The 24,258-nt window shown below is 38.8% G+C and overlaps 2 protein-coding genes across 5 annotated transcripts in view; both read left to right on the forward strand.

Moving 5' to 3' along the window:
* Positions 1 to 846: 846 nt before the first annotated feature.
* Positions 847 to 9,354, forward strand: ZNF770 (zinc finger protein 770). 3 transcript variants are annotated; one of them, XM_086894417.1, is made up of 2 exons: positions 847 to 1,014; positions 5,381 to 9,354. In XM_086894417.1, exon 2 carries the CDS (start codon positions 5,523 to 5,525, stop codon positions 7,704 to 7,706), a length of 2,184 nt encoding a protein of 727 aa, XP_086750543.1. In that variant the 5' UTR covers positions 847 to 1,014; positions 5,381 to 5,522; the 3' UTR covers positions 7,707 to 9,354. The 3 variants fall into 3 exon arrangements, with proteins under 3 accessions (XP_086750543.1, XP_086750542.1, XP_023804102.2); XM_086894416.1 differs by having other exon boundaries at positions 863 to 1,035; XM_023948334.2 differs by lacking the exon at positions 847 to 1,014 and adding an exon at positions 1,134 to 1,580.
* Positions 9,355 to 18,644: 9,290 nt separating this feature from the next.
* Positions 18,645 to 24,258, forward strand: part of AQR (aquarius intron-binding spliceosomal factor) — a 50,341-nt gene continuing 44,727 nt past the window's right edge. Inside the window, exons 1-5 of one of the 2 annotated variants that reach the window (XM_086894418.1) lie at positions 18,645 to 19,570; positions 20,430 to 20,486; positions 21,311 to 21,351; positions 22,335 to 22,370; positions 23,398 to 23,518. In XM_086894418.1, coding sequence (XP_086750544.1) covers positions 19,475 to 19,570; positions 20,430 to 20,486; positions 21,311 to 21,351; positions 22,335 to 22,370; positions 23,398 to 23,518 — 351 coding nt within the window. In that variant the 5' untranslated portion in view covers positions 18,645 to 19,474. The remainder of the gene's footprint in view (positions 19,571 to 20,429; positions 20,487 to 21,310; positions 21,352 to 22,334; positions 22,371 to 23,397; positions 23,519 to 24,258) is intronic. The other variant, XM_086894419.1, reaches the window with a different exon arrangement.

Here is a 24,258-nt window from a genome sequence, read left to right on the forward strand (position 1 = left end):
CTGCCAGGGATGGAGCATCCACACCTTCTGGGTAACCTGCACCAGCACTACCACTCTCATTTGTGCAACGTTTATTTCTTATGTCCAATTTAATCTAGTCTCTTTCAGTTTAAAATGTTTGCTCCTTGTCCTGTCACTATAAGCCTCGGAAAGTCTTGCAAGCCTCCTTTAAGCACAGCAGGGCAGCTGTAAGGTCTCCCCAGAGCCTTCTCTTCCAGGCTGAACAACCACAGCTCTCTCAGTGTGTCTTCATAGGAGAGGTGCTCCAGCACCTTTTCGTGGCCTCTTCTGGACTTGCTTCCGCAGGTCCTGTGCTGGGGACCCCTAAACTGGATGCAGGATACAATTGTAAATGGTTTCTGTCTTTTTCTGTGTGTCTTCAGCACTTTGCCGGCCATTCCTCTGAGGTAACCTCGGCCAAGCTGTGGCCACCAAGGGAGATGTGGCTGCTGCTGGGCCCGCATCCTTCAGCCCACGAGCTCCTGCCCTTGTTTGTTCCCTCTCTCCGGCAGAGGAGGCAAACCTGACACATTTGTGTGCACTCGTTATTGAAGGTGTTTTTAAAATTCCCGGGCTAGCGTCTCTTTTTCCCCTTCCCTCCCCGATACCATTTCCTGGCCTTTCAGGCTGGTAGGTTTGGCTTTACGGCGCGTTTAACACCTAACAAGAGTGTAACTCTGCCGTCGTGCTTTGGTTGCAACCCTGCAAGCACCGGGAGTTGGTTATTTGCTTTTAGCTTGCTGAGGTAGAAAAAGCGTCTTATTTTTACGGAACAACGTGCCACACCAACTAAGAATTCATCAGCAGGGCCGGGGGCACTTTCTGCCTGGCCATAAATGAAGCCCTCCCCGCCCCTCGGCCCGGCCCGGCCGCGGCTGCGGCCCGGCGGCGGCGGGCGGGGCCGGATTGCGCGGGGGAACGGAAAGCACCGGCCCGGGTTTCCCGCTGTCCCGGTGCCATCCGGGGGGAAGGGTTCCGGCGGCAGCAATCCCGGGAGACATGAGGAAGGTGGAGGTGCGGTGGCTGCTTCTGCAGGTCGCTCTCTTCTTCGCCCCCGCCCGCTGCCCTTTCCCTGGGCCGAGCGCGGTGCCGGCGCGGCGCTGCCGAGCCCCGGGGCTCCGCGGGGCCGGGCCGGGGGGCTCCGCGCGCGGGGAGGGGCGCGGCGGGGCCGGGCGGCCCAGCAGGGACCCGCTGTGCGCTGAGGGACAGCAGCCCCGGGGCGGCGGTGGTGTCTGTGTGTGTGAATGTGTGTCTGTACGTGTGTCTGTGTGGGTGGTGCGGGCTGCTGTCCCTGAGGGCCGCATCGCCACCTGCTTTTAGGTTCCTAACTGGATTTACATGCGTCCTCTTTGGGGAGTGTTGGTGTCAGCCAGAGGTCTCGGTCCCCTGAAGCAGAACGTACATTTGTTGTTAAACCGGGCCTGCTTCACCATTATATATCTTTTACTTTGTTTGGCTTCACGAAGTGTATCGGGAAGTTACAAAGAAGTTAGGAGAGAATGAAGTGTGTTTGCTTTGAGGAGCCGTAATGCCTGATGTTGATTTCTGTGTAACTGAGGAGTGAAGGTTCCATTTCTGATGTGAGTTGTTCTCCCATTGTAGCAATCTAAACTTTTCTCTCGGGAGAGCTGGTGAGGAAATCCAGTGGGCAATGGGTTTGTCTTGGTGCTTAGGTTCCTCTCTCTCTCTGGCATGCTATGTTTCATAAATCAGCAGCTAGATTTTCACTTTCTTCTTGTGTCATTAGTGTTCCTGGAGGTTCTTTATGTTTCTTCACACACCTACTATTATAATTTGTTTTCTTATATAATTGTTTCTAGGAAATTATAAGCATTAACATGCCTCAAGGATTTGAAGTTATACTAATAATAATGCAGAAGAATCCTGCCTGGCAAATTTTGAAATACATTGAATTTTCAATTCCTAAGTTAAGTGTTTTGAATTCCAATAATGAGTCACCAAAAAACAAGCAAGAATGTATTATTTTGTATACAGTCAGCTGTATGGGTATGGGAATTTGAGAAGTACAGCTTTCTTTGCAGACCTCCAATGCAGGCAGAGCAATATTCCCACATAATTTATTTGTATTTCTTTCATTAGGAAACACTTTGCAGCTGTAAGGACGATAATATACTAGAATCCTTTCTACTGTAATTTGAAGCCATTTTCATTCCCAGCAATAAATGGTTTAGGAAACAGCTTATTTCTGTTTTTGTTAAAAGTGATTCTTCTGCTTTGTCTTGCAGGGGGTATGTGTGTTATTTTTTTGTGTCTCCTCTTTTTTAACCTAAACGTTCCCACTTACTTTAATCTTTTCTTGTATATTTTGCATTTAAGCTCAGATCATTCTTGATCCTCTTCTCTGAATTCATTCATTCCAATCAGTTTGTATGTTTGACTCAATCTGAAGGGCAGTATTCAAAACTGGATAGACTACTCCAGCTGAATTCTAAACAGTAGTAGGCAAGCAAAGAGGAAGATTTATGTCCTCTCAAAGCTTGACATCGTTCACTCATCCTGGTATGGATGGTAGCTTTTAACATATACACCTTCTGTTCCAACTTAGACTCTAGGTCTTTTCTGCACCAGGAGATTATTCTGTCCTAAACTGAAGAGCTTGCTTTTCTTCTTATTTAAGTACCCTCTTCCTGATTGCTCGTTTGCTTTTTTGTTGGAGCTTTTTTTTTTTTTCAAATAAACAAAAAACAAAAGCAAAACCAAAAAAACACAACAATGTGAACTTTTCTGATTAATAAAGCCTGGATTAGAATTCAGAATTTTCTTCCGTCGTGTTTTCAATTTGTTGTAGCTTGTTGCCACGTGTAATATTAAGGAAACAGTTAATCATTAAACAATACTACTTAGGAACGTCCTCTCTGAGCATTCAGTGGCCTGCGTAACTCCTTGATTCTATTTTTCTGCATGACCTTGCAGCCAAGATGAAAAGTAGTGACAGTGTAACATTAATGGACTTTTGCCATAAACTAAATCCTTATCACATAGTGAGTTAGGACAAGCCTCTGTACTTTCAAGGCTAGCAGGAAGCAATATTCTTCCAAGTTTGTCTTTTGCTCTTTGATCTTCAGCAGCAGCATGTTTATTCCTTAGATGTTGAAGGCACAGAGCACTCTGAAATAGACATGGAGATGCCTGTCCTTAGTAAATAGGATTTGAAAATATATTTGGGCCACACAGTAATGCCCATCTTGGCTCCTTTTCCCTTCCCTTGCATCCCCTTAGTTTAGCTTATCTGAGCCTTCAGTCTTTCTCAGGGCAAGAAGATCACAGCAAGAAGCTCTGCTCTGCTTTTGACACCTTGTACTACAGAGCATTTTCCTCATTCACCAGATAGAATCTTAAAAAATTCATAAGCTAAATACAAAATCCCTTGTGTAATATGCCACAGCTGTCTCTTACTTCGGACTTTTTTTCTTTGCATGTCACTGTAGTGTTTGAGCATTTTCCTGATGTGTAAATTAGGTCTGTATGACAGTATGTTAACTGAAATTCATCACTCTTTACAGTTCTTCCTCAGGAGGGTTTTCTTTCCCTGCTAATAGAGGCTGCCTTGAGCTGCACAGAAACTCAGCATAGCAGAGAGTCTTCTCTCCTTTCCTCAGCCTGCCTGTCTTTAGCTTCATGGTAGCACAAACTAGAAAGGATGTGGTGTCACACACTTACTCTCTCTAAACTCCCAGCTTTCACAAGATGTGACAACTGGGAGGAATAGGGGGTCTCCTAAAAGTGTTGTGTTTTCTTGCATCTTCAGAAGAAGACTGAAACTGAGTAGCTGTTAAAATTCTACAGGAAAAGAGAATTGGAAAGGAAAAGTTGACTTTCTCAACTGCTTTATCTACCCTGAACTGTTTCAATGAGATTAAGAAACTCCTCAGTGTAGTGACAAACACATCTGTGGCAGACATCCAAATATTCCTTATTAAGACCCACAGTTACATAGGAACATATCTGTTAGGGGTGGAACAAATCTGCCTTATGACCAGGTTTTCTTTCTATTATGGTTATCAAGAAAAATATTGATTCACCAGATATTTTCAGTCTTTGTGCATGTTTCTTGAATCTCATTGTAACTTGCTTTCAAATACAGTGGGCTTTTATTCTTTGCAATTACTTTGAATAGACCCTTTGGATACTTATGATTTTTTTAAAAAATAAGGACATTATCTCTTTGTGAAGTGGCAGGGGTTATGGAGACACTGCAGACATTAATTTTTTATTCTGCTGGTATGTTGAATGAATATGCAGCTTGTAATAACTTTGAGATACACAGGACTATAATTTGTTGTAGTTTGATGCTACAACTCACAAGTGCTTACTGTTATGCTCTTGCTTTAAAGTTTGCCCCCTTCATCCCTTTTCTTCTGTATTGGTAATATCATAGAGGTATTTTTAGTCTGTTGTTTGTAGTATGCTTGTGGGCTGGAATACTTAATCTGTCTAGACATGGGTTGGCCTCACAGTGGAAGGTTTGAGCTAAATGTTTGTTTGAGGTACTTTATAGCTGTTCCTATGAATATTTTAATAACTTCCCATGCACTCAGGAGCTTGTGAATTATTTTTTCTTGTTTGTAAGTCATTGAGCTGAGACACAGTAGCTTGCCCGACAGTATTCCATGTGTAAAATTCCAAGAAAATTAGAACTATTTCATTTTTTTTGTTTAGACTACAATAATAATTATGATGAATTATGAGAACGACCTTGGTATTCGCGATGACTTCACAATATATGCATGGTTAGGTATCAAAACCATGATATTTTAGCTTTATGGTGAGATAGCAAACATGGCCTGTGTTTTCTCAATGTTCTGGGAGTTGTCTGTGTAATGGTTATAGTTTGTAGCTAGTGTGTTGCTCTTGCTGACTGGCTCCAGCATTTGCCATTTTGAGAGAAATCAAAATTTATTTTACTGCTGGATACAGTTGATAAGATGCAGAAACATGAATAGTAAATTTAACAATATCCTGAAGCTAAGTGTTTTTCTTTTCACTAACACTGCATTAATTTAATGTATTTCTGAAGTGCAAGAAATCTTAGTTCTTCTTTCTCTCATCTTCATAAATATTATATTTGGGAATTAGAATTATTGCTGTAGAGAAGGCATTTATTACAATAAGTTCTTGAATTTTTTTAATTAATATTATATAGCTGAACTATGTATTATTTGGAAGAACAGATGCAATAATTTATAGCACAGATGACTTAAACTTTTTTTCTTCTAAAAAGTAACCTGTTTTTTCTGTATCATGTAACCTAACTAGTGATTACTCTGTTACAAGGAAAGTATTTTATATAGGAAACAAGAGACAAACTTAGCAAATATGTGTTAATATAGGCTAAATAATACTCTCTTTCTCATTATAGGGACCAGTGGGATTTAAGAATCTCTCTCCTAAGAAAATTTGCTGCTTCTACAGCTTTGCATCTTAGTGTGCACTTGATGATTTCACTTGAAATACTTATCTGAAGAAATAAAGAGTAGGCGAGGTATAATTACCTTTTAAAAATGTTAAAAGTTCAGCATTGTGTAACAGCTGTCAAGATACCCAAGAAAAAGCCATATATTTGTGATATGTGCTATAAACAGTTTGAAACTCCATCAAAATTAGCTAGGCATTATCTCATACACACTGGTCAAAAGCCATTTGAATGTCATGTATGCAATAAAACATTTAGGCAACTAGTCCACCTGGAGAGGCATCAGTTAACCCATAATCTGCCTTTTAAGTGCATTGTTTGTTATAGAAACTTCAAAAATGTAATCACTTTCTTAAAGCATCAGCAGCTTCATAACGAAAATTATGAGAATGATACAAAGCAAGCACAAAGCTGTGTGAATTCTGAGCAAGACAGAGTCGCTTGTGGCATATTTCACTGTTCTGTGTGCTGGAAACCCTTTGCAACTGAAGAGAGGTGGATGCTGCATCAGTGTCTCAAGTCAGATCATCTACATGGTGCCAGAAGGAGGAAGAAAACTCACACTTGTGAATCATGTAACAAGACGTTTCCATCAAGATCCAAGCTAGAAAGACACTTCCTTATTCACACTGGCCAGAAACCTTTTAAGTGTTCTTCATGTGGCAAATCTTTCAGACAGTCAACACACTTGAAAATTCATCAGCTCACACACACAGAAGAAAGGCCTTTTCAGTGCTGTTTTTGTCAGAAGGGATTTAAAGTACAGAGCAAACTCATGAAGCATAAACAGCTCCATGCCAGAAATAAGACTTTCCCCAATATTGTATGCAAAGCAAAGACTCTTAAATATCCCAGACCACACAATGTGTTGGAAGGAAAATGGGATAGTTTTGAGAATGCTGATACACAGGAGGATGACCCACGTGATGTGCACTCAATTTATATTGTACCCTTTCAGTGCCCATCATGTGAGCAGTGTTTTGAAACAGAGCATGTTCTAAACTTGCACAAATGTTGCTATTCAAAAGACAGCAGAAGTTCAAATAATGGTACAACAGCAGGCAGACACACAGTCAGCAGGAAAAATAAGACCCTGATGAAAGTGAAACATACTGGAGGAAAGGCAACAGATTTTTCTCTGGTTGACAGAAAAAAAATTAAATCAGGTCACGTTGGAAGTCCTGACCTGGTTGCAGCTAGAGATCAGCGTTGTGATCAGCATGCGTCCGCTAAACCTTCCAAGGACTGCCAGAGCAGGCGTGACGTGCACAGGTCAGTTTGTAATCGGATGAAAAGAACGTTTGCTGTGCCATTACCTTGGCAAGAGTACCCACAAGCTCCCGACTTGGGCAGTAATTTAAAAGGTGTGCTTCCTAGTGAAAGCATGTTAAATATCGATAATTCACTGGATAATAAAGATGATGCTTTTTATGGTTCATCAAATGATAGTTTTTTTGATAATCCAGAAGTACTTCACTGTGCTTTTTCATCTTCTGCTAAAAATATACATAACAGACACAAAGTGTGTAAATGTGACAGATGTGAAAAAATTTTTCCATCTTCATCCAAACTTCAAAGACATTATCTTATACACACGGGACAAAAGCCCTTTGGCTGTAATGTTTGTGGGAAGACATTTAGACAGTCAGCTCACTTAAAAAGACATCAGCTCACCCATACTGAAAAGAGAGCCTGTAAAAGCCCCGTTTGCCAGGTAGAATTTGAAAACCTGAACAAACTTTTCAATCATCGGGGAGATCACACTGAATTTAAGTCTGCTCAGCCTGTGGGTTATTCAGGTTATTCTCAAACACCTTCACAGCCATCTGGCTTTCAAGAATTTGAGCTGATTCAGTCAAACCAAGCAGCTGAAATCAAAGTTGAAATCGAGTCAGGGGATTTTGTTCTTGACACCAGCAGTAGAAACCCACAGCCGTATTTGTGCAGTAAATTGTTGGAAACAGAGCAAAGCCGTTACAGCTATTGGCATGATTTTTCTGAAGGTACTGGAAAAATTGAAGCTGTTAACAAATTATATCAATGCAGTATCTGCTTTAAAACTTTTAAATCTCCTTCTAAGCTTGAAAGACATCACCTAATGCATGCTGGACAGAAGCCATTTGAATGTTTAGTTTGTGGAAAAAAATTCAGACAGGCCCCACATTTGAAAAGACACCACCTTATTCACTTTAAAGAGAGCTTAAAGCTTAGTTCCACTGAGGAACAAGCAGAGAATGTATTAGTTTTATCAAAACGGGATAATGCTCGATGAAATAATTTTTAAATTTTTGGTTGCATAATTATAAAAGATTTATATTAGGCCAAACAATTAACTGAAGGGGATTATATTTTCTATTACAGAGATGACCTGGTGAAGTTAATTTACTGTCTTCAGAACTGTCTACTTGATATAATTTGTGAGATATTCATGTTGAGATGTTTTTTAAAAATGCAACAAACCTACACACACACTCTTTGCATTCTCTTCGGCTAAATTAATTTATAAGTACACATTCGTATTGTATCAATAGTGTTGCAGGAATTTGCAGTGTTCCATGAATAAGATAATTATCACCGAACATAAAATACTATATGGGAAAGCCTAACACTTCTAAACTATCAGAAAAATAAAGAGAAAAAGTAAGTTTTGAGAATATGAAAAAAAGGGTACTTTAGTTTCTTCTGGCTCCCCGTATGTTCCAAGCAAAGGTTTCTTGCTGTATTTATCCGATACTTAAAAAAAAAAAAAGGTTATTTTTAGATAGAAGAGAGTAGAAAAAGGGGAGAAAGTTCAATGAGAAGAATGTTGATGTGTTACAGAACATTCTGTTTTCTATAGGATAGAAAAAAACAACTGCTTTTTTATTTACACGTAATGGACTTGGAGAGTTACATGAGGAATTAGATCATTTCCCTTTTTATATAAAATACAAGGAGACAATATATTAGACAATATATTAGAATTTATAATCAATTTATCCATTTCACCACTTCATTAACTCCACTTCCTTGTAAACCCCTTGCCTTACGTAGTATTTTTGGCCAATTTATACTTTACTGAACTATTTTTCTATAAAAAAAGAAGACAAGAAATTATCATTAAGGTTACAAATGGGCTTCCTCTCTGCTCAGTCTCCTTTCTTTCTAGCATACATAGGGAAGCAGTAAAAGAAATGTTCTCTAAGATGTGATAATAAGTCAGATGAGCAGTTTTGTCAGGAAGTTCTGTTCTCATTACATTATAAGAGACTGAAAATTACTTTTAGCCGAAATTAAGTAATTCTGATTTTGTATTAATAGAATCTGTAGTTACACTTTCTAGTAAGTACATGGTTTTGTCCATTGTGCCAGTGGGGCTGGTAAGAAATGCAAGTGCAGTGGAGCTTCATAGATAGTGAACGAGAATGAAGTTTGTTTCTTTTTGTCCTCTGAAAAAACTACCTTTTAGGATACTTTCTTTGTTATGCAACTTTTGAATAGTTGAATCCTGAAGTTCTTATTCATGTTCCTAAATTATCTGTAAGATATCTGTAAGATACATGACATTGTTTTTAGTATTTAAATATTTATTTAAGTAAAATGTTTTTTGTTTTTTGTTTTTTTTATTTTTGAAATGGCATGAACTTTGTGGTTCTTGGTGAATATGAAGGGTAAAATGAGTTTTGTTTTCATACATGTTACTCCATTTTCAGCAACAATAAAACCAGGAAAAATACTCGAGAACAGTTTGTAGTTACTTTGCTTTTTGTATGACAAACAAATTCAGTATATTAATGATGATTATAGTTATATATTGAGATTTTTTTCTCCCTATGTGAATTGTTTCATATTGAAAGACAAAATGCTGTATAAAATGTTTTGAAAGCATATTGTAGAGCTCTTTTAAAATACTTGTAATAAACTATTTTATTTATATTGTACTTTCAGAGTGTGCTTTATGTGCAAACCAGAGTTTTGAAACTACCTAACATTCATTATGCAGAAAAGACTGCATATCAAAATAACTTTCTATGTTAGAACAATAGGTGCAGTTTCAGATATTTTTTGTTATAAAATATAAATATGTTTAAAGATAACATCTTTCTTAAGGAGTTAGTCATTTAGAAATGCTATGAGAGTAATGTTTAGAGAACACAAAACTTTCATGTTGTGAAAATAACAATGTTGGTAATATGAAGGGAAAGTAATACAAAGAGATATTTTTGAGGGATGACTAGACATTTGTGGGAAGTGTTACTCTCATGAATTTGGAACATAATGAAATCTTTGGGCTTGGATTTCAGAGCCACAGTGTCTGTCTGGCTCTCCATCCCTTCATAAAAAGTTTTGTGTCAGTATAAAGTCATTATTTATAAATTTATAAGTATAAATTTTATGGGGATTATTCCACAAACTAGCTAGAAAGGTTTCTAAGTGTCAGGAGAAAAAAAAACTGAGGTTGAAATCCTGCTTTTTGCAGTTAACAGTAAAATTTTTACAAGTGTCTTTGAGAATTTGAGCTAGCACAGTTTTCTCTGTGTTCACAGTAACACTTCTTGTTCATTAGTATGTCAGTCATTTTCCATAACGCTTCAAGGCAAGTTCAAGCCATCAATCTTTTAAGTATCTTTGGTGGCAGAAACAGTGCCTGTGGTTTTGTTAGAATGAACTGATGGCTAATACTAATAATCTGATAGTATTGGAGTAGTGGATTTTTTGAGACTGTGCAGAACCAAAGCATATTCTACAGAGGAAAACAGGGGTCCTCCTGTGTTAACAATGAGCCCCTGCTGAGGAGGACTTCCTCAGCATGGGTTTAGCACTGAGCTTGTTCTGTGTGGAATAGAAGGGTCAAATATTTTAAAACAAGCAGGAAAAAAAACAGTAAAAGGGATTTTTTTTTTTAAGACAAATTATACAACTGCAGTACTAACTGACCACATCATCCATTTTCTGTCTAGATGTGGCTATGAATATCCTTAAAATGTTAATGCTGCACTATCATTGCAGTGTGTCACTAGTGAGTGTTTTAGGTGGCTCAAGGAATCACTGGCAAAGGTAACATCAAAAACAGGTTTCATGTAAAAGTGAAAGTGCAACAAAGTTTGCTGGCAACATCCACTGTGCTACTTATTACATGGTTAAAGCACAGAGACAAAACTCAGACTAAAATATAAAATAAATCAATCTATAATTAAAATCAGCCTAAAATGTGTGTGTGGAGGCTGGTGATGGGATGGGCTTAGGATGGGAAAGGTTAAGGAGAAAAGTAATAAGGGGACTCCAGTTGAGTCATAAGATTCAGAGGGGAGCCCCTTGCCACACTTAGCCCCAGATTTGACCAACAGTTTAGGCCTAAAGTAACAGCACTTAAAAGCACTTAAATTAAGTAATTTCCCAAAGATTCTGTAGAATTTATATAGCACTACAGCAATTCACAGTCCTAACTCACAAATTTAACACTTCAGTGTCCAAGAGAGCAACATTCATGGTATGTTTGCTTCAGCATATTCACTCACACATGCAGAGAACTAAGGAGTATGTTCAGGCTATACACCTGTGAAAACTTCCCTCAAGTTCAGTGAAGTTCTCATGTCAGATGCCACTGCATCTTCTCACTGGGCAAAGGGCTGAGCCTGTGGGGTATCAGCCCAGGCTCTAGCAGCAGTGTTCAGTGCAGTCCTCAGAGTGTAGGAAACTTAGGAGTTCCCCAGCCGAGAGCCATCCCACTCAGAGGGCAAGTGCTGGTTGAAGCCTCATGTGGTTCAAGAGAGCTCCAAGGGTCTTACTTAGGACTGCTGTTCATAGGGTTGCTAGAGAGCTGCCTTTAGTCATAGTAACTCCATCCTGGATGAAATTCGGCTCAGCAACTTTCTTTGAAAGTTTGGTAAAAAAAATTGTTCCACTTGAGTTGTTATGCAGGCAAGAAGAATAAGTTCCCAAGGCTGTTTGTTAAAGAACAGGATCTTGTTAGAGAACAAGTTCCCAGGAAGAGACAATGTTTCTGATAAGCTCAAGAGGAGCTCAGCCTCAGTGCTGTTTGTCAAGGCCGAGGAGCAATTCTCTGGCCTGAGGTGTGGGTGGGTGGGTGGCAGCTGTAGCCCCACACAAGGTTTGCAGAAAGTCAAAACATACACACACACACACACACATACATATATATATATATATGTGTGTGTGTGTGTGTGTGTCTGCAGAAAAAATTGAAAGAGGAAAAAAGCAACAATAAACCATGGAAAAAAATTGTTTAATCACTGAAACTGCTTTACACTGTGTGCTGTGTTTCTCACTTGGCAGTGGTCTGCTCTCACACACTTGGAGCCAGCAAGAAAATCAGTGAGGCAAATAGGAGATAGATACAAAAGAAACTTAATTGAAATTAATGACACCTTAGGCTTCAAACCAAGATGCTGGATCTAATGTTTGGTTTTCCTAGCTGTCTCCTAGTATAAACGTAAAACTCCAAAAGTCATAATCTCTGAATAGTAGCTCATTTGAGTAACACTTACCTAGGTACAGTTGCATAACTCTTAAATCAATAAAGACTATGGATTCAGTCCATAGTAATGGCCCCTTGTAATGATGTTGAAAATGCCCAGACCTCCTAAATAACTGAACTGGTAATGGTTCATATTCCTAGCACAAGGTTTTGTGGATTTTTAAAGTGTAAGCTTTAACTTAATAGCCTGGTTTTATGGTCTGATGGCTGTGGATGAGATGTATCTGAGAGGCAGTTATCATAAGGAAAACTGAAATTACAGAAGTGACTTTTCTATGCTCTCCTATAATGTTCTTTCTCCAGGTTAAACAGATAAGTTGTGTTTCTTCATATAATGACTACTTCTGTCAAGCAGCTTTTAAATAGCTTTTTTTTAGCATCTGTTAAAAAAAGGTGAATCTTCAAAGTCCAAGGAAGTGAAGGAGAAATCAGTGTTATGACAACAAAATCACTCACAAATGAACTGATATTTCCTTGTTATGAAACTATTTTAACATGAAAGTGTTATTATGTCAATGCTGAGTTATCATGGGTCTCTGAATGCTGTTTTACTCCTGTTCTCTGCCATTCCAGTTCCTGACTGCTCCCAGAATATCCTTCTGTGTGGTTTGACTGTTACACACCTGACATGGTTTGAATATGTGGATGAAATTTTTCCTCTTTGCTGGAATCCTTCCAGTGTCCCTGGAGCCAATCTGTATGGATCTGTGAAACCCCACCTGTGAGTTCTAGTCCAAGAGTCACAGAGCTGGCTGTAGGACATGTGCTGCCATGGCGTGCAAAATAGTGCCTGAGGATGTGAGTGCAGGAAGATGTGAGGAGCTGACTGGTGGTGATGTAGAATGTGGCCTGTCATTCTCCACTAAGCCATCTGGGTGTGTAAGGTAGTAGGAGCACATGGATATGGTGACTGTCCAGCTTTGCCTGTGGCACTGGAACGTGCCTTGCTGACATAGTGAAAGAGGGGAAACAGAACTGTGTGGCCACTGCTATTTAAAAAAGTAAAAGACTACTCCTACACTGAAGAAGCCAGCTATGCATGGTATCTCCCCTTTTTACTCCTAATGCACTACACTCAAATCCTATTGACATGAAGGAAAACACTATCTGGATGCAAAGTGCCGTTATTTTATCCGTGCAATTTTTTTGATTAATTTTAATCCCTAGTATGTGTTTGCATAAGTAGCTTACTGAGCTACAGAAAAACAGGTGATTCCCTCAAATTCTAGTTTATTTTGTTTCTAAGATGATCCTGAAAACACAGCAGAGCAGAGAGATTCCTGTTAGTGACAATACAGTCCTACTCAATGAAGCAGAAATCTGCTAAACTATGTAGACACCAAAAGTGTAGCAGCCAATTTGAGGATAATTTTTAAGATCAAAATAAGTTAGGATTTTTTCATGACACTGAGAGCAACCTTGGATCAGTATCTTGGAAACCTTGTTTGCTGTAGAGTACTATATCTTGTATCTTATACTCCGGGTCTTAAAAATAGCAGGTACTTGGGTTGTGAGAATAGCTCCAGAAGAATCCCCTCAGGTGTTGAATAATTTGTCTGATGCTAATGCAATTAGCAGAGAAAAACATATCTATTTGCTAATAAGCTAAAATGATATTTTGAGTAATATAGTTGTTTATATTACAGTAGAAGGGTTTTTTCAATAAAAGGAATTATTAAAAGTCAAAACATTTTTTTTGGTATCACACAGGTGTGAATTTCCTGTTTTCAGTAGGTATTCTGTTTTATTGCCATTTTATACTCCTTTAAAATCCTGAAATGCTAATGGAAATGTCTACCAAAAACCTAGAAAATATAGAGAAAAGCAAGGATGAAAGCTTTAGGAAACTGGAGCTAGCTCTTAGCATCATAGAATTGCTGTCTTGATTGAGTTTTACACTACATATTAGATATGTAACAGTTTTGTCTGCAATGTGTATTTTTTTTCCTTTATTGTGAGAAAAGAGACATGCTCAGAAACTTACTTTTACAATGATGCTGCAAATATACCCAAATTTCTATAGCACTTATCATGCCAGCACTAGAAGACAGGAAATTATTTGCCTTAAAATCTCATTTCAGTGATGAAATTTCTCCATCAAACAGATTTATTTCATATTAATTTTTTTTTCTACATAGAAACTTTATCACATAAAAGCTTCTCACAGGATTTTTAGCAAATATTGCTAGAGCTTTTCTGACCACTGATCACAACTTCTTACCACTGTTCTCCCTCAGCTGGGAAGAACCTAGCTAGAAGTCTCCAAAGAGAATTACAATAGTTTAGATTCTGCTCTAACTTAAGCTGTTACCCAAATGTGAGCCCAGCAACAGAAAGCTAAGAATGACACAAAGTCTCCTCTTTCACCGTCTCCTTCACTAGAGGCATGCCTGCTATTCTGGGATATAAAAGCAGCTGGGTTGCTGAATTAACCATATTTTCTTCTAGTCATGAGCTCAGAATATCCATTGAAGTTGCTGTAAGTTTTGCACAAAAAATCAAGGGCAGTACATTGGCCAGAATGTGTGCTAAATAAATATTTATACACAAATCAGAATGCTACTGATGGCTTCTTTACACTTTAAAATTCTAAATATTTTAAGAAGCATCTGTTACTAAACTGAGGCATCATTTTTGAAAGTACCCATATTTGCTGAGTGGAAGTACACATATTTAATGAGATGAACACAGTGATAAAAGTCTTGGACTAGAAGAATGCACATAAATAAAATAGGAAAACCAACGTGACATGATTGAATTAAAGCTGTAATGAACAGACTGAACATTTAGTTTATATGAATATTAACTTCTATGAGGGGTGAGCTATAACCAAGGCAATAACCCCCTGTTATTGTGCCTAAACTTTCTATATTGTAAAGGATTCCGCTAATCTTTTTTGAGAAGATTTTCAAAATTTTATTTACCTGAAAGGAGGTTTAAATCAATGTATTTCTTCTATAATTTCAACAGATAAGAGACAGAGAAATTTCAGATCTTCTTTGCTTAATGTACATATTATTCTATTTATATGCCATTCATCCCCTCTTTCCTTTCAAAAACTTATTTTATAGATATATATTCATAAATATAACTTAGCAAGAAATATTTCAAAATATTGCATATTCATAGTCACTTTCTGCCTTTGGTTAGAAGAAAAGCTGTATGTGCAAGTTGTTATATATACATGATGCATGATGACACCTGAAATTCTCATATTTGGAGATTTCGGTTTCAGAGCTTTTCAGAGGGACGCCTCTTGAAAAATCTCATGTGTATGTGGAAAAGTCAATAAACTAAGATAAAAGCTGATTTTAAAGTGATGCATTCTCCCAAGATTTACAGACTCACTTCACAGAAAGCCTAGCCAACATATGGCTTAGTGTCACTCAGGCTGAGATTCATCTGCTTTAAATTAAGGTGTGCAGTGTGCAGTTAGGTACCTCCCCAAAGGTAAGTGTACACAAGGAATGAAATGCAGTGATGATATTAGGCCAGGCAACACATTCCCATACAGCAGTGAGTTGCATCCTAGATATTTCGACCCCCCCATCCTGAGAAGCGTAGTTCAATTAAAAACCACCCGGACCACCTCAATATTTGTAAGTTGTGCCCAGAGAAAGCACCACTCAGCCATCAGAACTTAGCTGGTTTTGACTTTCTGCACACAAAACAAGGCTGTCAGAACAGCTTGCTTTCAAAAAGGGAACGTAAACTTCCCTTGGCCTCTGAGTTACGGAACACATGGGCCAAGAAACACTAAGGGTATTCAGTATATGCAGGAAGGAGAAAAAACTACTGTTGAAAGGGGAAGTAACGCCACAGTCAATGATTTGGGAAGGAAGAAGTGTCTCCATCTATCAGGCCCCAGTATCTCTATGAAGAAGCAACTGAGACCAAAGACTCAACAGCCTTGGTCATGTTCTGAAACTTTATGCCCAGCTTGAAACTGTACAGGTGGACAAGGAGCAAAGCAGCCCCTGGATGGGAGAGCATGGGGAGGTACAACAATGCTGTCTGTCAGTGAGCCGCTTTTCTGTTTTACGAGAGTGGTGTTAGCATGCCCTCAGCTATGAGGGAACAGGGTCTTCACCCTGGAAAGAAATTTTGAAATCTTCAATTCCATCTTATGTCAGGGGGACACTTGTTCTGCTCCCCATGTCACCTGGACAGGTGACAGTAGAGTTGTGATAGTAGCCTATCGGCGATTGAGAGACTGGAACATCCGAGTTGAGATCAGAAGCCCATTTTACTGCGTATATAAGGTGTTTATATAGGGTTTTACTTGTATGGCACTTATAGAGGGTTCTACTTTTGGTAACAGTTTCTCATTGGTTACACATTCTTCATGACATCACTTCACCCAGTAACATTATCTTATCACAAAGTTTCATGTGTTTCTTGGTCACTTATTGCCCAGGGAGCACTTACCTGTGCACTTATCTGTGTCCCACAGTTTCTGCTCGATCAGGCCTAAGACATCAGGCTCCTTTTACAGTTCCACTGTATTATTCCCCATAGTAGCCACCCCATCATTCCAAATGAAAGAGCCAGGAATAGTCTCTGCTGCTGTGCTGCAGTGACCGGGCTGGGGCACATGAGGATTCACCTATCCCAGCAGAATGCTTCCTTGAAGGATAGCAAGTCAGCTGTCCACCAGACAAGAAGCCTACACAAAATTTTGGAAAAGTTTCATGATTAGAATGGATAAGGCCATTTTGCATGCTGAGTACAGTGCTGGTACTTCTAACCTGCTTTGGAACAAAACTTTCCCACCAGAGTATACAAAGGTGCAAGGGGGTATCCATACAGAGTCTGCATCTTAGTGCGGAGTTTATTTATGTCTAAGGAGCTGAAGTCAAAATATCTGTATGCTAAACAGACAATCAAAAGTGAGACAGTGTTTATATTACAAGTATGACCCTGCTGAATCTATGGCACTGCTGAATCTGCTGAATTCACTGGTCATGTCTCACTGATGACCCTAAAACAGTAACAAACAAAATCAACTAATGCTTGAAATCTTTATCTATGAATTGTCTGGAGTTTTCATTGCTAGAAATTAATATTTTCTGTGACTCTAGGTAGAATCTAAAGTAATCTAAAAGGTAGAAAATAGAGAACATAGACTCAACCGCTGCTGATTATCACTAGGTACTTCTTTTTCTGGTGGAACTGTGCTCAGGAGAGTATAACAGAAATAAAAGCAATGGCCATCTTGGCTTATATGGTTTACAAAGAAAAGGAGAAAAGCATATTTTTCCTGGTTACAAAAGTATAGAAGGGGTAGCATCCAAAACAAGAGGAGTTAATTAAGCAAGAAAGGAGCACGGAATATAAATTGACCAGGACTGTATGCAGCATAGAAATGAATCATACTCTTGAAAACTGCATCTACTCAAATATGTGGCTTTTAAATAATGCATATGTTCATGAATGAATTAACAGGTTTTTGAAAGGAATATTTGATTTTCTTGACATGTTAAGCCAATGAGTATAGAGAGATGGAGAACTTCACAGAAGGCTGCTGGGATGATGGGGTACAGGGTTTTATTCCTCCTCAATTACAAAGGAGTTTGGAGTGGAAAGTGTCAGATGTGCCTCCACTCTGGGGGAAACTGAGCATAGGAATTCAAGAGAACAGTCTTAATAGACAGTTGTGAGCTGGGGTGAGATTTGCAGATGGGGACAAAGGTACAACACTAGGTGTCATTATTCTTGGTCTCACCACAATTCTTTAAAGGTTCCCCTGCTCTTGAGGATGAAGGCAATGTATTTTTCCAAAGCGCTAATTTATACTTTTGTTACTCATCTGTAGCCCTACTGTCCCAGCACTCTCAAAATAAACAATACCCTGTATAGAGAAAAATTCAATATATTATTTATAGGGAGGGGATCTTTGCCACTTTGACATTTTCACTGAGGAACGTAATTATACTGCCTAACATTAGGCATCTAATATTAGTTTCTGATATCAGAACCTCCTTCAGAGAATGAGATCACTTAGTTTTGGTTTGCCCTTTGGAAGGACCTCTGTTGCAACATTGACTGTATTGAGATTTAAGACAACTGATCTACTCACTGGGACACCCAAATGCCAAAAATTAGGTAAATGTGGATTCCTTCTTGAGGTTTCAAAGCTTTGATAACATAAGGAAATTTGTGGGTTTTGACACAGGCCTGATCATAACCAGAAGATTTAGGTTAGCCTTGCAAGGCTGTTCTAGAAAATTCACAATTTTTTTTTACAAAATTTACAAAATGCAAAATGCATTTGCCTCTCCTAATTGTCCCATCTTAACACAAATCAAACTTTTGGCTTCCATCTGAAAGCCAGTTCAGAAACTTTCCTATTTTCACCCTATAAGTAATGAACTTACATTCCTTTGTCCTTTTTAATCAGTGTTTTGTAGCTTCAATTTCAGTCCTTGTTATTTACAAAATTTGATACTGGTACTTTTGTAACTTTTAAATTTTACTGGTTTTCATCTTTATGGATCTCCTAAAGTAAAGGCATACAGTAGGCATATTTATTTGAATGCAGCCATTGTCTGATCCTATTCAACGTACTGTCATTACTTTTCCCATTCCCATTGTACATTCTAATTCAACTTCAAAAAGAATATTTAGTTTAACCTCTGCTTGAAGAAATGAAATGGAGATCACCTTGATATGAAAACAAAGGAGGTCATATTCAAAACAGACTTCAATAGGACCTGCCTGGAAGTTTAAAGTACTCAAGTGGCAGGTGATGGATAATGAGCCTAGAAACAAAGCACAGTAACTTCCCTGGGGAGCCTGTTAATTTCCTCCTTAATTAATCTGTTTACCAAATAGAGTAAGTTAATTGCACACCGTTCTAAAGCATTACCAAACTGTTGACTTCCTTTAGCATACAATTTCCCCCTTGTACCTTTGCCTCTCTTCCACACATTTCAAGAGATTCACAGAGTATTCTGAGTTAGAAGGGACCCCATAAGGACCATCCTGTGTAGCTCTTTCGTAAATGTCCCTAATTCCGGGCCTGTGGATCGGACAGAGCGCTCACCCACGCTCTGGGTGTCGGTAGCAATTGTTTGAGGTTAAAAAGAGTGTGGTTTTTTCCACATTAGACGGACAGAAAACTGCGCTCTAAGTGACACATAAAACAAAAGGAGACTCCCTAAGCGGATTCACTGAGGGCTGGAAGGCTGAGTGCGCTGACAGTCCCCCTCACCTTTTCCCTCAGCCTTTCAACAGCGACTCCGGAACTCCGGCCGGCGGCAGGGAGGGAGCTGAAGTGCAGGAGGGAACTGTAGTGCAGGAGGGAGCAGCAGTGCAGGGAGGGAGCAGCAGTGCAGGGAGGGAGCAGCAGTGCAGGGAGGGAGCTGCAGGGCAGGGAAGGAGCTGCAGCGGCACGGCGGGAGCAGCAGATGGCGCGGCCACCGCTCGCCCTCCCCTCAGCCGCTCCAGCCCTCGCGGCCCCGGAAGCGTTCCCGCCTCCGCTGCTCCCGGCCCGGACATCCCTCCCTCGGCCTGGGCTGGGCTGACAGTGCCGGGGGATACGGCCTGTGCCGGGCGGCTCCATGGCGGCGACCACGGCCACGGCGGCGTCCTCGGCCCCGCCGAAGAAGATCGTGGCGCCCACGGTGTCGCAGATCAACGCGGAGTACGTGACACAGGTAGGGCCGCAGCCGGGGCTCGAAGGGGCGTTCTGGCGGCGGCGGCGCCTCGGTGTTTAAATAGCCTTTGTAGGCCATGGGTGATGGGGAAAGGGTCTTTTTTGGTTGTAATTGACGAGGGGTGTACGGCTCTGTCACGTACGAGAGGGTGTTTCCCCCCGCGTTTCCAGAGCGGCGGGATTTGCAAAGAAGCAAACGCATCAGTGCAATACACTATAGAGCTCGGCTATAAGGCATGTTTTAACGTGTGGAAAACTGCCCAGAGTTCCTTGTTGGTGAAAGTTTTAAGTGATTTTCTATAAGTAGTTATTTTGTTTGTTTGTTTTTGGTGATTTTTTTTGTTTGTTTTTTTTATTTTTCCTTTTTTTCCTGGGAATCTCGAATAAAGTTGCACAGAGAGCTCTTGGCATCATCGCTCAGGAATATCGGTGAAGTGGTGGCTGCAGCAAAGAACTTTAAAATGCTAGACTTTCATATATAGCCTCTAGTTACTTGTCAGGTTCCTCAAATAAGCATAGTCACTTGCCATTTGGGATTTGCAGTTCCTGAAAGATCATGGTTTATTTTTGATGGATTTGTTAGACATAACTTAGGAATATAAAACGTTTGTTAGATAGCAGTCTATGCATCTGAAATTTCTCCAAAGAATTGCATTTTTATTGAAAGAGGTTTAGGCATAAAAGCCCTAAATGTTTGATAAGCATTGCTGTTAGAAAACAATTTTGTTACTCGTAGTTAACATAATCTGAAATTAAGCAAGCTACTAGTGAAATGAAGTTTGGGGATGGGCTATGTTGTATAGATGTATCATTGACATGAAAATGTATGTATTTAACCTTTTTTTTTTCCCCTTGTGCAGTTAGCAAATAAATACTGGGCTCCACATGTGAAGAAAACATTGTCTTTTGATGTAAAGGTAATTACTTCTACTGGAATTTTGTTGGGGGTGTAAAAGAATGTGGATCAACCATTCTGTCATGTGCCAATATTTAGTGTTGCTTATTTTATATGAGACTATAGGAGACTGCTTTGAAGGTCAGCTGTTGCTTGAGACACTGTAATTCATTATGTGTTTGTACTTTATAAATGTAAGCACTGTTAGGAAGGTGTGCTGTAGCATACCTTTTATTTTGTATTTTGTTATTTTGTATGCTTTTCAGTTTATTTTGGTCAAGGATTCATGAGGGCAAAAGACTTTTGAACATCTGCTTTTAGGTTAAAAGATGCTTGAGGGGATTTTACTTTTAGAAATCAAATAGGAATGAATAATGTTCTTTCTAAATAGAATAGTGTTCTTTCTAAAAGCTTCTTTGGTGAGCCTTCATCAACTTTATTGCCATTCTGGTGGATATGTGCATTTTGAATTTTCAAAATTTGGCACGGTTTGTTTGGTTTTGTGTACTGCAGGGTAGGTTTCTTTTCCTTGTGGATGTTTGCCTAAATCTCCCTGTTTAGCCTCAGTTTATTTTGTAGTATTTGTGATAGAATTTGTCTGTGATTGTTAGAACTGTAGATTGTTAGGATGTACATAAACAGCTGAACTGCATCTTCACGTTATGTGATGTCAAAGTGTGCCTGTTTCAACTTAAAGTGCAGATTCTTTTCATTCTCGTTGGAAAAAATATCGAAAGTATTATAATAGCAGCAAGCAAAGAGTAACTAATTCAGAATAAAATGTATTAATGCATTTTGAACCACATTAGTGGGTATATAAAATTCTCTAAAAATATTTTTCCGTAGGTCATTGAAGATGTATATACAAAAGAAATTGTCAGGTCAAAGTAAGTATGCCAGTTGCTTTCTCTTGTTTACCACCATTCCAACATTATCCATGCTGGAATTGTTTCTAATGTTTGATACTTTAAAACTCATCTATATATTGAAAGTAGATGAAAATTACTCAAGTACATTTAAGTAACTTAATCATTATGGTATTTCAAAGTCTGAATGTGGTAACAAGAGAGTTCCTAAGCCCATAAACCTTAAATGTGATGGTTGGAATTAATATTTTTCAGACCCTTTACCTGGTAGTCTGTTGTCTTTCATGTTGGTTTTGTTGTGTAGAAGGCTGATCTCTTCTTTTGTCACTAAGGAATGTAAAGGAAGAAAAAACCAAAAAAATGTTGCACAGTGCACTGCCTCTAGCTTCCTTCTCTGTTCTGGCTGCTGTTACCAGACTCATGAAGCAAAAGTCTAGTTTCAGTGAATTGTACTGTTAGATGGGGGAGACAAAGCCAAGATACACTGCATCCTGCAGCTCTCTGTGCAGACTGTAGCTAGAGCTTTTTGGGTAAAGCTCTGCAGAGAATTCTCTGTATTATTCCTGTATGAAAGCAATCTAAGAATTTGTCATATGGAGTCAAAGCAAACTACCATTTCCAGTCACTAAGAAAAAATACCATTATGAGCAGATGAAGTATATAATTGTAGTTTTCCAGGAGACAATCTCAGCTGCTAGCAGTTCGTATCATCAAGGCTATTGGAAGTGGTGACTTCATATTTAAAAGACCTACGTGAATTTCTTTAAAATGTGAATTTAATTGCTTAATGAATCTCTATGAACTTTAGCTTCTGCAGTGTAACAGCAGTTGCTTCTGCATCCAAGTGGTTGCTATTGCATGGAAATGTCAGGACAGCAATAATTACTGAGTGTTTCTAAAAGTTACCTTATACAATGAAATAAGGGAAAATGTAGCCATTTTCTACGCAGCTGTGTGTGGGAGGCTTTCTTTCCTGTGTTAATTGATTAATTTTTCCTTTTCAGGTTTGCGATTAGAAAGATAATGCTTCTTGAATTCAGGTAAGCTAATGGGAGGGAAATTTGGAGAAGCTGTAAGGGTGAGAAAGAAGTGCAGGGCAGTAAGACAGTTTGAAGGTAGTGAACTCATTCATACTAAGTAAGGCCTTGAATTGTGTGCTGAGGAAAATTAAGTGTGGAGAGCTTAATTTAAAGAGGAAATAATTCCATAAGTGTAAGTAACATGTCAGAGTATCTTGTTTTATGATTCTCAGTTTCTAGTGGAAGTGGAGCACCAAGAAAGAGAGTATGAATGAAATAAGTGAAAAACTTAGTTCTGTTATTTAGAATGTGTCATTAAGCCTTAAGTCAGAACTCACTGAAATCAGAGAAGTTTTTTGATTATGTCTCTTACCATGAGGTTAAAAATGAATTGTGCTGCAGCAGCATCATTAACATTTTCTTTTCTTGAAAAAGAATAGTAATCTATTTAAACAGTAGTTTACAACCACTTTAGACTTTCCTGGAAGAACTTCTAGAGTATATCTAAAATGATGTAAAATAATAGTTGTAATATGTACTTTAAACCACAATATTGTATGTTCTGTTTGGCTCTTTTAGCTCAAATCTTAAGAAAAAATACAAGATGTTTTTCGTTTGAGGTACATTCTTTGTTTCAAAAAAGCTCAAGTCCATAAGTTAGTACCAGTAACTACAAAAGGACAAACTTCCCTTGGATTTTTGCATGTTAATTAGAAAAAGTGCAGAAGAGAAAATATAAATTATGGTTAAGGGTTTGACACTGACGAACAGCAGGCAATGGACTTCTGGAATTTGTATGTCAGCAGTAGCACAGAGTTAGAAGTTCCTGTCCTTTCTGTGAACATTGTTCATGTCATCAGTTACTCAGTCTAGCAAGTTTTGCTTCAGTGACCTAGATGAGAGGTAACTTGAAGAACTACTCACAAACTATGAAGATGGCTTTCAGGGTAGGAGATAAAAAACACCTTGTGGGTAACTGCTTTTTTTAAATGAGTGACAGATTATGTGGGTGGCTGCAACTAATGAAATACTCTTTATCTCTTCACAGTCAGTACCTTGAAAATTACCTATGGATGAATTATTCTCCAGAGGTGTCCAGTAAGGCATATTTAATGTCAATCTGCTGTATGGTGAATGAGAAGTTCAGAGAGAATGTCCCTGCGTGGGAGGTAACTTATTTCAATTGCAGCTAGAATTGACTTTGATCTGCAAGTTGCAGCTTTTACAGTGTGCTCACTTACAGTGACAGAAGGTAGAAGAGCTTGTAGTGTTAAAAGGAAATGGTGCCTCAGCTGGAATATCTAATATGGTGTTTAAAACTTTGTGTTCTTTTTTGGAGAAAGGAAAGGACAGGTGAAAAATTACTTGATCCCTTCTGGTGTGAAAGTCCTTGGTTCTGCTGAACATCTGTGAGATGCTGAATATTATCACCAGCATTTGTCTTTTTTGGCACTTGACAGAGGTTGGGTATTTGAAGAGAAGTTTTTGCTCTGATATTGAAAGAAAAAGAAGGATTTATGTATCTGTATGTATAAGAAGGCACCACTGGAAGTGTAATGTGTTATCCAGTAACGTCTTAAAACTTGTGAATTTTGGTTTCTACCTTTTTTTGCTTTATACTCAAAGTCTTACTCTTCTTTTGTGTTTATTATTTTGTTCGTTTTTTTTGTTTAAGTTTTTTGTTTTGGGTTTTGGGGTTGTTTTTTTTGGTAATAATAGGTTTAGAAATTATTTAATGTTTTTACAAACAATCCAGGTTTTATGGGCTGTCTCAACAATGGAAGTCTAGTTATACATTCTATGCAGTCATTATTTCAGAAGCACACTGACTTCAATTTGCACCATTAATTGAGAGCTGGCAAAGCACAGAGGATTAGTAACTTGCTTATATGTTGTCTATGTGCTTTTC

This window comes from Cyanistes caeruleus, chromosome 6, assembly GCF_971803275.1.
Source record: "Cyanistes caeruleus chromosome 6, bCyaCae1.hap1.1, whole genome shotgun sequence".
Taxonomy (NCBI): Eukaryota; Metazoa; Chordata; class Aves; order Passeriformes; family Paridae; genus Cyanistes; species Cyanistes caeruleus.